This window comes from Balaenoptera acutorostrata, chromosome 1, assembly GCF_949987535.1.
Source record: "Balaenoptera acutorostrata chromosome 1, mBalAcu1.1, whole genome shotgun sequence".
Taxonomy (NCBI): domain Eukaryota; kingdom Metazoa; phylum Chordata; class Mammalia; order Artiodactyla; family Balaenopteridae; genus Balaenoptera; species Balaenoptera acutorostrata.
In genome coordinates, this window is record NC_080064.1 from 108,494,708 (window position 1) to 108,508,758 (window position 14,051).

The following is a 14,051-nucleotide window of genomic DNA, read 5'->3' on the forward strand; positions in this document are numbered from 1 at the left end:
CCGGTCCTCCAATCTCCCAGCGAGAAGAAAGAAAGAGCGTCCCCGGAAACCACCGAAACGCTGGGGTAGAGCGGCACATGTTTTGCCTCTTTGCCGGTCCTCCTCGGTGGCCGTGCTCCTGCGCGAAAGGACCTTGGGCTCCCCCTCTGCCCGGGCGGCTAGCGGGAGCTGCACGAAGCTGCAGTGGGGAAGTCGGCGGCGTTACGTTGCATTGACCCAGAGGTTAGTGGAAAATGCGGTCTGAACGAGGTAGCCCTGTCTCTGGACTCAGGGACCCAGTCCGGGACAGGAACCTGCGGTAAAGAAGTGAAGAGCCAGGAGCCGGGCTCCTTGGAAATACTTTCCAGGGATGGCAGAGGGTCTGGGGATGCTTCCCCAAAGACCTGTGGATGGGGATAGTGAGACTGAAAGGCAAAGTCTTGGCTTCTGAGGAATTGGGAGAAATAAATGAACAAACCAGTGTTTGATAACACTTGTGATAATAAGGAAGTGATTATACAGTGGACTATGTCTGTTTCTCTTTGTGTATACTTTGTCAAGGAATAGAAATTTAAGAATTAAATACTGCCCTGCCAACAACATACTTCATCCCCTATTTGAAACACCCTGTTGAGAAGCTCTCATTTACCTCTTAGTTTATTTTGCAAAGTTGTCATTGCCTGTTCAGTTCCAATAGTCTGTGAATAGTGGCCTTAATTCTTCCAAACAATGAAGTATAGAATCTAAGGTCTGTGACAGATCGCAAAACCATCTACATCCGATCTTTAAAGAAAACTAGAATCACACATGATCCCATAAAGATAAACTTGATATATAGTCTTCCAGTCTTTTTTTCCATGCATACGTGTGGGGCGATTTTCACAGTAATTGAACTTTTCTCTACATTTTGCTTTGTAATGAACAATTTTCTACACTAATACATATTATACTTTATTGTGAATGTTGGCATAGTATTCCATTATATGAGTATACCATAATTTATTGAAATAATCACTTATGAGGTTGTTTCCACAATATCAGTATTCTAAAGTGACATGTTTTTATTATTCCCTTGCAATAGAATATCCAAAACAAAAGTATTAGGTCAAAGATATGCAAGATTTTAAGGCTTTTGATATATCTACTGTCAAATTGCTCTCCAGAAAGTACCTGAATTTACACTCAGCAGCTCTACTCCCAACATAAAAGAAAAACTTCCCATCATACCGTCTTTTTCTTTTTTTCCTAGCTCTGAGACTCCTCAGCACAATGACTCAAGCAGAAATTAAACTGTGTTCTTTGTTGCTGCAAGAGCATTTTGGAGAGATCGTAGAAAAAATTGGAGTCCACCTAATCAGAACTGGCAGCCAGCCACTAAGAGTTATTGCCCATGACACAGGAACATCATTGGATCAGGTATGTTTGGATCACAGTAATTTGCTTCCATTTCATTAATTTCTTTAACCTACCTTTGAATATTGTTACTCCCAACCCCACAAAATGGAAAAGAAAGCAAAGTCTGTGCTAGGATCAGAATAGTGTTATTTGGGAGGGGAAAGATGATGAGACATAGTGCCCAGGGTTCTGCTTCTCAAAGTGGCTCATCGTGGCTTCTGAGGCAAATCTCTGCTCCTCCTATGCCATATGCCATACTTCATTTATTCATGAGTCTATTAATTTCAGTACTATGTTTAAGGAATAAGAATAATAGAGGGGGGCTTCCCTGGTGGCGCAGTGGTTGAGAATCTGCCTGCCAATGCAGGGGACACGGGTTCGAGCCCTGGTCTGGGAAGATCCCACATGCCGCGGAGCGACTAGGCCTGTGAGCCACAACTACTGAGCCTGCGCGTCTGGAGCCTGTGCTCCGCAACAAGAGAGGCCGCGATAGTGAGAGGCCCGCGCACCGCGATGAAGAGTGGCCCCCACTTGCCGCAACTAGAGAAAGCCCTCGCACAGAAACGAAGACCCAACACAGCCATAAATAATAAATAAATAAAATTTAAGAAAAAAAAAAAAGAAAAGAATAATAGAGGGGATGGGACTTCCCTGGTGGTACAGTGGTTAAGAATCTGCCTGCTAATGCCAGGGACATGGGTTCGAGCCCTGGTCCGGGAAGATCCCACATGCCGCGGAGCAACGAAGCCCATGCGCCACAACTACTGAGCCTGTGCTCTAGACCCCGCGAACCACAACTGCCGAGCCCGCGTGCCGCAGCCACTGAAGTCCATGAGCCTAAAGCCCGTGCTCCACAACAAAAGAAGCCACCGCAATGAGAAGCCCGCGCACCGCAACAAAGAGTAGCCCCCGCTCACCGCAACTAGAGAAAGCCCACATGCAGCAGGAAGACCCAGATGCAGTCAAAAATAAATTAATTAATTAATTAATTTTTTAAAATAACGAATAACAGAGGGGAAGTAAATTGTACTTTGAAAGATAAAGATCATAGGAAATATGAGCATCATAGCAAGGACTCTTCCTGATTTCTTCCATTGACATTCGCTTCTTATTAGCTATTCCAATGGAGAGAGAGAAGACACACAGAGATTCCAGCCATCTCCTGATGTTTAGGAAACTGTTGGACAAAAATTGCCAGCAATAATGAGCTGCATCTTCAGATTTTTCTCTGTGTTTTCTCTAGGTAAAAAAAGCCCTTTGTGTCCTCATCCAGCATAACCTGGTGATATATCAAGTGCACAAACGTGGTGTGGTAGAGTATGAAGCCCAGTGCAGCCGGGTGTTGCGAATGCTTAGGTATCCCCGGTACATCTATACTGCCAAAACACTGTACAGTGACACTGGAGAGCTGATTGTTGAGGAGCTCCTGTTGAATGGCAAAATGGCAATGTCAGCTGTCGTGAAGAAAGTAGCAGATCGGCTCACAGAGACTATGGAGGGTCAGTACTGTATCCACAGCTGTTAGCAAAAGCATAGATTGGCTGGCTGCAGGAGAGGACCCTTAGCTATCTGAGGCCATCTCACTTGCCTCTTTCCTCCTGTCGTACAGATGGCAAGACCATGGACTATGCTGAGGTCTCAAACACGTTTGTGCGACTAGCAGACACACACTTCGTGCAGCGTTGCCCCTTGGTGCCTGCCACTGAGAATTCAGACCCTGGGCCGCCGCCACCTGCCCCCACTCTTGTCATCAATGAAAAGGACATGTACCTGGTTCCCAAACTGAGCTTGATAGGTAAGGAATTTTGGCCCCTAGATCTGTGATTTGACCTAATTGTAGATTCTTCCTTAATGATTGTTAAAGGAATGACTCAATCAATTAAGCAGTTACCAAGGATTTACTCTATGCCAGATACTGTGGTATAAAGAGATGAAAAAACCATTATGATCCCTGCCCTTATGGGGCTTAAGTCTAGTATAGGAGGCTTACATTAATCAAATAGCCTGATGGATATATAACTAACAAACTGCGACAAGTACTATGAAGGTAAAATATGGGGTGTTATGAAAATATATAACGGGACCAGATTTACCTGGGGATTTGGGCACATGCTTCTTTGAGAAAGTGGCATTTGAACAAAGATTTGAAGCAGAAGTAGGAGCCAACCAGTGAGGTAAGGTATGAAGGGGTACAGAGGATAAGCATTTTTGGCAAAGGGAATAGTATGTAGTGAGGAAAAAAATAGGAATTTGAGAAAGTAAAAGAAGATCAGTATAGTTAAAGTACAGTGAGGAAAGGAAAGAGAGCCATAAGTTAAGGTTAGACAGACAGTTAGGGGCTAGATCATGCAAGACCTCGTAAAGCACCTGTTCTTTATCCTAAGAGCAAAGGAAAACTACTAAAGGATTTTAAAGGAAGTAACATGATCTAATTTGCATTTTTTAAATGTTTCTGTCTGTAGAAAGGATGGGGCAGTTTTTCACAAACCAGTGAAAAATTAGACATAGGAGGGGTGAGGAAGACAGAAATCAAGAATGACATCTGTGTGTCTGGCTTGAGTATGTGGGAGGATGATGGTACCATTCACTGTGAAAAGAAGCATTGGAGCAGGAGCAGTCTGAGGGAGAAAGACTATGAATTTCTTTTTGAACTTGTTGAGTTTCAGATGACTTCACCATTAACTTGAATTTCTTGTAGTTCCTCAGTCTCCTCAACATCACTAACCTAGAGGTAGCTACAGGTGTCTTTGGGATAGAGACACCTGCTTTCACCTTCGGTCATTTCCTGTTATCATATGAGATGTAGCCTAACTGTGCAACTGTTTTGTTTGGCAGGGAAAGGTAAAAGGAGGAGATCATCTGACGAAGATGCAACTGGGGAGCCCAAGGCCAAGAGACCAAAACATACCACGGATAACAAAGAGGTAATGAGGCTTCTTGGTTAGGAGTCCTCACCCTGAGGCAAGCCAGAAAGAGCACTAAGATGACAAGCCCCAAAAGAGCTTAAACGTTCTTGGGTTGAGAAGTAGTAGGATTATGAACTTCATTAAATATTGTCCAGGGATAGACTAACAAAGAGTGAACTCTGTTGCTGTGTCCCTTCTGAAGCTTAACTTACTTCAGTCATTGGACAGAGGTAATAGATGAGGCAGAAAAAGGGCCTAGAAAAAGTGTAAATTGGTCAGTATGACTGGACCATAGAGACCCATGGGGATGAGTGGTGATAAATGAGTTTAGAAAGATACGTACAGGCCTGAGCTCTTGTATTCAAATGCCTTCTCAGCATCCCTGTAAAAATGTCTAATAAGCATCTCAAAAGTAGTATGGCTAAAACAGAGTAATTGATTTCCTGCTCCCAGATATCTACTCCCTCCTAAGCTTTCCTCATCTTAGTTAGGGACACCACCAAGGCCAACCACCTAGGACACCATTTGCTTAGGCCAAAGTCCTAGGAGCCATCTGATCTCACAGTAAAACCTGTCAACCCAATTTCTAAAAATAATTGAAATCCAACTATTTCTTATCGTTTCCACTGCCGTCACCCTAGTCCAAACCATTATCACTGTAATCAAGACTTTGCCAACACTCTCCTAAGTGGTCTCCCTACCTGCATTCATACCTACTTAAGAGCCAAAATGACTTTCTAAATTGTTCTTTTTTAAAAATCCCAACACATCACTGATTTTTGACTCCTTTAATAGCTTCCCATGACTCTTAGAAGAAATCCAGTTCTTTACTATGGATTATGAAGCCTTACATGAGCTGGGTCTTTACATGATCTGCTGGAGACAAGGCTCTCCAACCTCAGCTCTTCCTACTCTGTCATTCACTATGTTCCAGCTTCTATCTTTTTTTCCGTCCCTCAAATGTATCATACTCTTTCTAGTATTCAGGCTTTTGCCCTTAGGACTTCTTCTGCTTCAAATGCTTTTCCCTCAGATCTTCATGTAGTTGCCTCTTTTTCATCATTCCGATCTCAGCTCAAATGCTACTTTCTTAGAGCTCAAGCACCATTGCCCACCCTCTACTCCAGTCTCTACCACATTTTCCCATTTCATCTTCACAGCATTTCTAAGTAGCTGAAATTACTTATTATTTGTACAAGTGTTTGTCTCTGTACTCCCAATAGACTATAAACTCTTCAAGGACAGTATCTTGTCCCTGGCACCTGGAATACTCACAAGACATCAATAAATATTTCTTGATTGACTAACTAAGAAGTTTGGACTTCATCGTGAAGACAATGGGGAGCCATTGATGAACTTTAGGCAGGTGAATGAAGTGGCTAGATTTACATTTTAGAAATATTACTATAGTACAGTGGTTTATAACTTGTACAACTCCATGGATGCATTTCAGAGAGTCCACCTGTACTATGTGCATTTTTCTATAGAGCACTCCATAGCTTTCTTCAGATTCTTCAGGGGAACTGTGAGGCCAAAAGGTAAAAAAAAGCACTGCTCTATGAGAAATGGGGAGAACGATGCAAAAGGAACAAGATTAAATGCAGAAAACCCAGTTACCCTTTTTTATAGTGTCCACTATATGAAAAAGAAAAATGAAAACCAGTTAGGAGGCTACTGTAGTAATCCAGGTGAGTCAAGATTAGAGCCTGAAATAAGGTAATGACAGTCAGGATAAAGAAAAGTAGACTTCTGATTAATATAAAGAATAGATAGGGGGCTTCCCTGGTGGCACAGTGGTTAAGAATCCACCTGCCAATGCAGGGGACATGGGTTCAAGCCCTGGTCCTGGAAGATCCCACATGCCACGGAGCAAATAAGCCCATGCACCACAACTACTGAGCCTGCGCTCTACAGCCCACGAGCCACAACTACTGAAGCCCGCACGCTTAGAGCCCGTGCTCTGCAATGAAGAGTAGCTCCCGCTCACCACAACTAGAGAAAGCCCGCTTGCAGCAACGAAGACCCAACACAGCCAAAAATAAATAAATAAAATAAATTTTAAAAAAAGAATAGATAGAACTGGGTAATTGGATAGTAGATGAGGGAGAGCAAGGGGTTAGGGATGATATTCAAGTTTCTAGCTTAAGAAACTGGGTTGTAGTGTAGTTAGCTGAAAACTTAAAAGAACAGTTTTAAGGCACAGGTGGAAGTAGGCAGTTGAGTCTATGCACCTGGAGCTTAATAGAGAGTTCTAGAATTAAGTAATAGACTTGGAACAGTTGAAACCTTGAGAGAAGATTAAATCACCTAAGTAGAATATGTAGAGTGAAAAGAAAAGAGGGCTGTGGACAGAACCCTGGGGAACACCAGTATTTATAGATGGGATCTGGAAAAGGAATCTGTGGGGACTGAGGAAGGGTAGCCAGAGCGGTTAGAAGGAGCACCAAGAAAGAATGGTGTCATAAACTCCAAGGGGCCACATAGAGTTAAGGAGAAAATGTCCAACCATGTCATATGCTTTAGAAAGATCAAATAAGATTGGAAATGGACAGTATTCTTTGAACTTAGCAACAGGTTCCTCAGGGACTTTGGCATTTCAGTATAACGGTGGAAATGGGTTGAGTAAATCTGTGGATGGGGATACAGCTGGTATGAACAACTCTTTGAGAAGCTCAAATTTTTTAAAAATAAAGAAGTGTGCTGGGGATGTGCGCACCACGCTGAATGAGTTCTGGCCTAATGGCTTCTATTTGCTCTCTGAAATAAGAAGCAAGGTCATCTGCTGAGAGAGAAGGGAGGGGCAAATGGGAGATTTGAGAATACTGGAAAAGAGTTAAAATAGAGAAAGATTCAAGGTAAGCAAAAAGAATCTGTTTGAAGTTGGGGGTTGTGAATTTGTCATTGTGGAGGCACTAAATCCACATGGTTGAATGGTTTTTTCCTCCAACCAATTTAGTTGCTACTATAAAGAAACGGCAAACAGTTAAATCCAAGCTTCTCACTAGAAAATGCTTCATTGTATCTAAATGTTTCTCTCTAATCTTTTTCTCCTCCTCAGCCCATTCCAGATGATGGGATTTATTGGCAGGCCAACCTTGACAGATTCCACCAGCACTTCCGTGACCAAGGCATTGTCAGTGCAGTTGCCAACAGGATGGACCAGGTGATATCTAAGTGGGTGGGACAGTGGCTATCAGGAATATTCACTTATTTGCAGATGTGGCCATTGGCATATAGCCAGAGCCAGCACAGCAGAGTGAATTCTGAATTCCAGTTCACTTTTCAAACCCAGACCAGCAGCGAGATCGTGCGGACCATGCTCCGGATGAGTGAGATTACCACTTCCTCTAGTGCCCCCTTCACCCAGCCATTGTCTTCCAACGAGGTGAGCTTCATGTTCTTGTACTGGTTTTCTGACAGACTCTTGGATATAATAATTGTTATACATAGAGCCTGGGATTAGGTTGAGGTCTGAACCTTGAAAGGAAGGGTTTTTGCTATTTGAGGTGGGACGGGGATTATTCTCAGGTGGTAGGTACTGAAATATTTGGTCTCTTGGGAATTCAACCTTTAAAAACCTAAACCATTACCTTAGTCAAAGTATAAGTAATTCTTTTTTTTATTTTTAATTTATTTTATTGAAGTATAGTTGATTTACAATGTTGTGTTAATTTCTGCTGTATAGCAAAGTGATTCAGTTATACATATATACATTCTTTTGCATATTCTTTTCCATTATGGTTTATCACAGGATATTGAATATAGTTCCATGTGCTATACAGTAGGACCTTGTTGTTTATCCATTCTATATATAATAGTTTGCATCTGCTAATCCCAAACTCCCAATCCATTCCTCCCCCACCCACCTCCCCCTTGGCAACCATAAGTCTGTTCTCTATGTCTATGAGTCTGTTTCTATTTTGTAGATAAGTTCATTTGTGTCATATTTTAGATTCCACATATAAGTGATACTGTATGGTATTTGTCTTTCTGACTTCATTTAGTATGATAATCTCAAGGTCCATCCATGACTGAGTAGTATTTCATTGTATATATATATATAGTATAAGTTATTCTTAATTATTCCAAGAATCCGCTGTTTGGAATCTGAGCCTTGGTGCTCAGGACATTATTTGGCCCCTTATATTTGTTTTTTTCAATATATTTTGTATATTTTAAATTTGTTTTAAATGCTTTGTTTATTAAGTTTTGTTTGAAAAATTAATATTCAATATTTCAAATGTTTTATTTGTAATTATACTAATGTTTTGTAATTATACTAATATTCATCCACATTAAATATAGTTATTATATTTTTATATTATTAAAATTTTTTTTAACTTACTATATAACAAAATTTAAATACAAGTTTTTTTCTGATGACAAAAGTAATTACATGACCTGTATTCAAACAGCATAGAAATGTATAATTTTTTTAAAGTTGTAGTTCCCCAAACTTTCAGGAATGCCAGGCATGTTCTATATCTTGTAGATGGTAGTCACGTGGGTATATACAATTGTCAATACTCATCAAACTGTACCCTTAAGATCTGTGCTTCTTGTATGTAACATACCCCAGTTTAAATAAATATATAGTTTTGCATAATCCCAGCCCCAGAGATCCTTGTCAGTAGTTTGGTACATATCTTTATTCAGACTTTTTTATATGTATAGTCTCACATAAATGTAGATATATATATATACCTTTTAACAACAGAAAAAAATGGGGTTATACTCTATGTACTGTTCTAAACTTGCTTCTTTCATATGACCGTGTATGTAAACTTTCTTTTCATGTCAGTATTTTTAGATCTGCCTCATTCTTTATAATGGCCATATCATATTCCACTTAATGGCCATGCTGTGCTTTATTTTAATGAATTCCTTATTACTGGACATGCAAATTGTTTCTAGTTCTTTACTCTTACCAACAATGCTGCTGTGTTTTTGGACATTTTTATACTTGTGATATCTAAAATTAGAATATCTTTATTTCAGCAATGTCAGCAATTCTAAGTTCCCAGACCCATTTTCATTGTTTCTTTTGCTCCATAGATCTTCAGGTCCCTACCTGTTGGCTATAACATCTCTAAGCAAGTTCTTGATCAGTATCTCACTCTGCTGGCAGATGATCCAGTAAGTCTTTTCTTTCTTTTTTCTGTTGTATTTACTATTAATTTTTGCCTGCTATCAGTCTTCTGTAGCCTCATTCTCTACCGAGCCAGCTCAGACAATTTCTCTACCATCATCTGATAGGAGGGCTTCCTGCTGCAGACTCTTGGCCAGATTTGCTCTTTTGGAAACAGGATCACTGGACTTTCCATTCAGATAACACATGCTCTCTTTTTTTTCTTTTTTTTTAATAGCTTGAGTTTGTTGGAAAGTCTGGCGACAGTGGTGGAGGAATGTATGTCATCAGTATCCTTATGGGTGGTTATTTCCTTACAGTCAGGCAGCCTGAACTATGAAACAGAATGGTGACTTAGAAAAGATTTGATGATATTTAGTATACTAAGTAAGTTGGAAAATTGAACTAAAACATTGATGATAAAGAAGTGCAAGGGACTTTTAACTAACCAAATTTTAGTTAAGCAAAACTCTGACTTAAGCACCTTAGTTAATTAAGGTTTCGAAATACTTACATACCATAAATGAGACTAGTGTGAAAAACAAAATAGTATTTAAGTTTTAAATTAAAGACTCAGGAATAAAACTAAGATCACAATGACCAGGCCAAAACATTATGGAGTAACCTTAACCCTCTACATAAAGACCTACATAAGGCTCTAGGATCTCTAGCCACAGCCACTCTGGAGTCGGTCGTACAAGAGAGGTAAGGGGGTCACCCTGATTGGGGTTGGGGGTCAGATACTTCCTTTTCATACCCCATTTGAACAAGTGACTTGGTCATTATGTCAGTAACCAGTATAGACACACCTTGGCACATCTTGCCCCATTTTCCACTGGACTGCTATGGATCCCATCTACTACAGCTCTTTACCCTAAATTCCCTACTGCTTAATTCCCAGTGATGCCAATTAACCAGCCTTCCTAAAGCCTTTACTTACAAATGCAGGAACTGAGGCATTCGAGTGAGTCAGCAGTTGGTGACTCTTATGATTAGCAGTATTGTCATCAATCTGTGGAGTTATGAAGGAATTCTCTGATTGCTGTTCCTCTCTGGTCCTGGTTCCACACATGGAAACCGAACAAGCACCATCTGTGACTAAGAGCTAAAGCTAATCTACGTCGGCACGCCATTTGCTTTCTTTATTCGTTTACAGATTTGGGTCTCGCTGTGCCAGAATATTCCGTCTAGTTTTACAAAAGAAACACCTGGAGCAGAAACAGGTAGAAGACTTTGCAATGATTCCAGCAAAGGAGGCAAAGGATATGCTTTATAAGATGCTCTCAGAAAATTTCATATCACTCCAGGTAACAGTAATCACCAACCAGCAGAGCTGACCTAGGATGAGAGAAACTCCTGAATCAAACATTCTGAACCCCAAACAAACTGTATCCAGCTCTGAGACAGAAAAAAAAAAGATTAACAAAGACACAGCAAGCACTTGAAAGATAACTGTGGAGCTTTAACTGGTCTAGTAAAAAAGAGGCATAGCCAAGAAATTACCCCAGAATCACCCTACCCTTTTTTCTTTAACTCCTAGTGCATGTGATTTGTCCTTTCCTCAAGCCTTAAGTTTATTGTAGATTAAATCTATCGGGTCATCACTACATGCAGAGCCGTGTAGTATACCCTATGAGGAAACAGATAGAATGGATTTTGGAGTCAGAATCACAGCTCTGCCTCTTACCCAGTTACACTGAGCAAATTACCTACCATCTTTTTTCCCATCTACAAAATGGTGATGGATGGTGGTAACAGAGACAAGATGGTTTGTTGTAAAGATCCAGTACAATCTACCTGGCACATAAGGGTTGCTTAGTAAATGTTAAGTGCCTTCTCTTTCTTCCCCACTCAGGATGTTGACAGTCAAATGGAAAAAACAGGGCAGCCCAACCCTCCATGTGGCTGATTGTACCATAAACACAGATGCTGTATGACTGGGGAAGAGTGAAAGTATAAGTGAAAGAGAGGGCTGAGTAGCTCCAGACGGGACAGGTGTTTACTTTGCCAGTTCTGAAGAAAAGTATAAAGTCTTATTTTTCTTTCTATGGACACATAGGAAATTCCCAAAACGCCAGACCATGCCCCATCCAGGACCTTCTATTTATATACTGTGAACATCCTGTCAGCTGCCCGAATGTTGCTGCACAGATGCTACAAGGTAACTCCTCCCCAGTCCATCCACAGAGATGTCTCACCCTCATGCCCCCTTTAGCCATTTTGCCTGAGCTGCTTAAATAGAACTGTGTGCATTTCTTGTCTTCTCTCCCCTCAGAGTGTAGCCAACTTGATAGAAAGGAGGCAATTTGAAACCAAAGAAAACAAGTGAGTAACATTTTCAGTTGAGTAATTACATTTTACAAGGCCAAAAGGCTTGTGGGGAAATTTCCTATAGAAGTGGAAACCAACAGAGACAATAACCAGTCTGGTTGCACTGAATTATTGGCTTAGGTTGGCATAAAGATGCATTAGTATACACTTTTCTCGTATGTCCCCAGTGAAATAATTTTGCAGATTAAATTTATGAGCAACGTATACACTGGCACCAAACTTTAAGTACAAATGAGAGGCAGCAAGAGTTTCAGGAGTGAAGTCACATTTCTAATTAAGCTTGTAGAAAATGTCCTTCCTTAGAGAGTGACATTATCCACTTTGACCAGGAACATGGTAAAAGGGGGATCTATGCCCCAGGGCTATGGGATAAAAGAATCTCCAAGGCTAGAGGACATGCCTCAGAGTTGCGTTTGTCTTACAGGCGTCTACTGGAAAAGTCTCAGAGGGTAGAAGCCATCATTGCATCTATGCAGGCTACAGGTGCAGAGGAGGCACAGCTACAAGAAATAGAGGAGATGATCACAGCCCCTGAACGCCAGCAGCTAGAGACCCTGAAACGTAATGTCAACAAGTAAGCATCATAAACTTCAAACGTATGTTTCAAAATACCTTGCAGACAAATCCATCTTGATATCCTGCTACCCCTCCAACTTAAGGTGAGGAAACCGAAACTCACTCTCTTCTTCCCCATCTCAATTAACAGAATTTAATCCACCTATTTCCCTAAGCTAAAAACTCTGAAGACACATTCAGCTTCTCCTCCCTCACCACCCTCCCCCCCACACACACACACTCTCTCATTCACCAAGGCTGCTGATTTTACTTCAATAATGTGTCCCAAATCTGGCCTTTCACCTTGCTTCCCATGCAGGCCCTCCTCACCTCTTTCCCAGACCTTTGCAAATCACCTCCTCCTTCAAACCATTTCTTATAATGCTTTCACAGTTAGTATCTTTAAAGTGATTGACAATATCTCTCTTCTGCTTTAAATGCTATATTGACTCCTTGTTTGCAGTATAAAGACCAGACTCCTTGGCGTAACATATAAGGCCTTTCACAGTCTCATACCAGCCTATCCCTTCATCCTCATTCCTTTCACTGCTCACCATTGACCTTCATAGGGATTGCTTTGAATCTGTAGATCACTCTGCAGAGTATTGCTTTCTTAATGATACTAAATCTTCCAACCCATGAACATGGAAGGTCTTTCCATTTACTTAGATCTTCCTTAGTCTCTTTCAATGAGTTTTGTCGTTTTCGGTATTCAAGTCTAGCACTTTTTTGTTAGATTTATTCCTAAGCAATTATTTTAGTGTTTTCTTAAATTTCATTCTTGAATTGTTCATTGCTAGTGTATAGAAATAGAACTGATTTTTGTGTTTTGATTTTATATCCTATAATTTTGCTAAATTCATTTATTAGCTGTGGTAGGTTTTTTGTGGATCCTTTGAGCTTTTTCTGTATATAAGATCGTGTCATCAGTGAATTAGAAATAGCTTTACTTCTTCCTTTTCAATCTGGATGCCTTTTATTTATTTTTCTTGTCTAATTTCCAGACTAGAACTTCCAGTAAAATGTTGAATGGAAGTAAAAGCAGACATCTTGTCTTGTTCCTGATCACAGGGGGAAAGCTTTGTCTTTCACCAGGAAGTATGATGCTAGGTGTGGGTTTTTCATAGATGGCTTTTATCAGGTTGATGAAGTGTTCCCTTCTATTCCTAATCACTTTAAGCCTCAGCCACTCTCAGCTTCTATTTTAAAACACACTAGGTCCTTTTACACCTGTGCATTTAACACATGCTATCTTCCTCCTCATTGCAAGTTAGAATGTAACTTCTCCTGGGACAGAGGCCTTATCTTTTGAATCCTCAGCATTTTCCACAGTACCTGGCACATAAGAGATGTTCAGTAAGTGGGAGGAATGATCTATTGGTTCTCTTGCTTTCCGCCCAGTACTTTCAGGGGTAACCAAGCAATTCTCCATGACCACACCCAGTCCAGCCTCAAATCTTAAATATGCTAATGAATGTTCAGTGTGGGCAAATGCTTTCACTTTTTCACTCAGGTTGGATGCCTGTGAGATCCAGGTGGATGAAACCATCTTCCTGCTGGAGTCATACATTGAGAGCACCATGAAGAGACAATGACCCAGAAGAAGAGTCTTCCTCAGAAGATCTGAGGGGATTGGAAGGAAGAATAAAGGAGGTGCCTAGATGCATTCTTTGCAGTAGGATAAGTTCCAGATTCTTGTACTGAAACCCTCTCTCTATCCCTACCACCCAGAATACACCAGAAAGAGTTTGACATAT

At 40.7% G+C, this 14,051-nt stretch overlaps 1 protein-coding gene across 2 annotated transcripts; it reads left to right on the forward strand.

Annotated features, from left to right (window-relative positions):
• The first annotated feature begins 66 nt into the window (after nucleotides 1–66).
• POLR3C (RNA polymerase III subunit C) lies at nucleotides 67–14,046 on the forward strand. 2 transcript variants are annotated; one of them, XM_007182140.3, is made up of 15 exons: nucleotides 68–222; nucleotides 1,229–1,395; nucleotides 2,618–2,873; nucleotides 2,984–3,169; nucleotides 4,210–4,298; nucleotides 7,339–7,443; nucleotides 7,573–7,665; nucleotides 9,336–9,416; nucleotides 9,647–9,698; nucleotides 10,053–10,113; nucleotides 10,565–10,715; nucleotides 11,468–11,569; nucleotides 11,684–11,733; nucleotides 12,164–12,313; nucleotides 13,808–14,046. In XM_007182140.3, the coding sequence occupies exons 2-15, from the start codon at nucleotides 1,249–1,251 to the stop codon at nucleotides 13,887–13,889; spliced, it is 1,605 nt and encodes a 534-aa protein (XP_007182202.1). In that variant the 5' UTR covers nucleotides 68–222; nucleotides 1,229–1,248; the 3' UTR covers nucleotides 13,890–14,046. The 2 variants fall into 2 exon arrangements, with proteins under 2 accessions (XP_007182203.1, XP_007182202.1); XM_007182141.3 differs by lacking the exon at nucleotides 7,339–7,443 and having other exon boundaries at nucleotides 67–222; nucleotides 7,498–7,665.
• The last annotated feature ends 5 nt before the right edge of the window (nucleotides 14,047–14,051 follow it).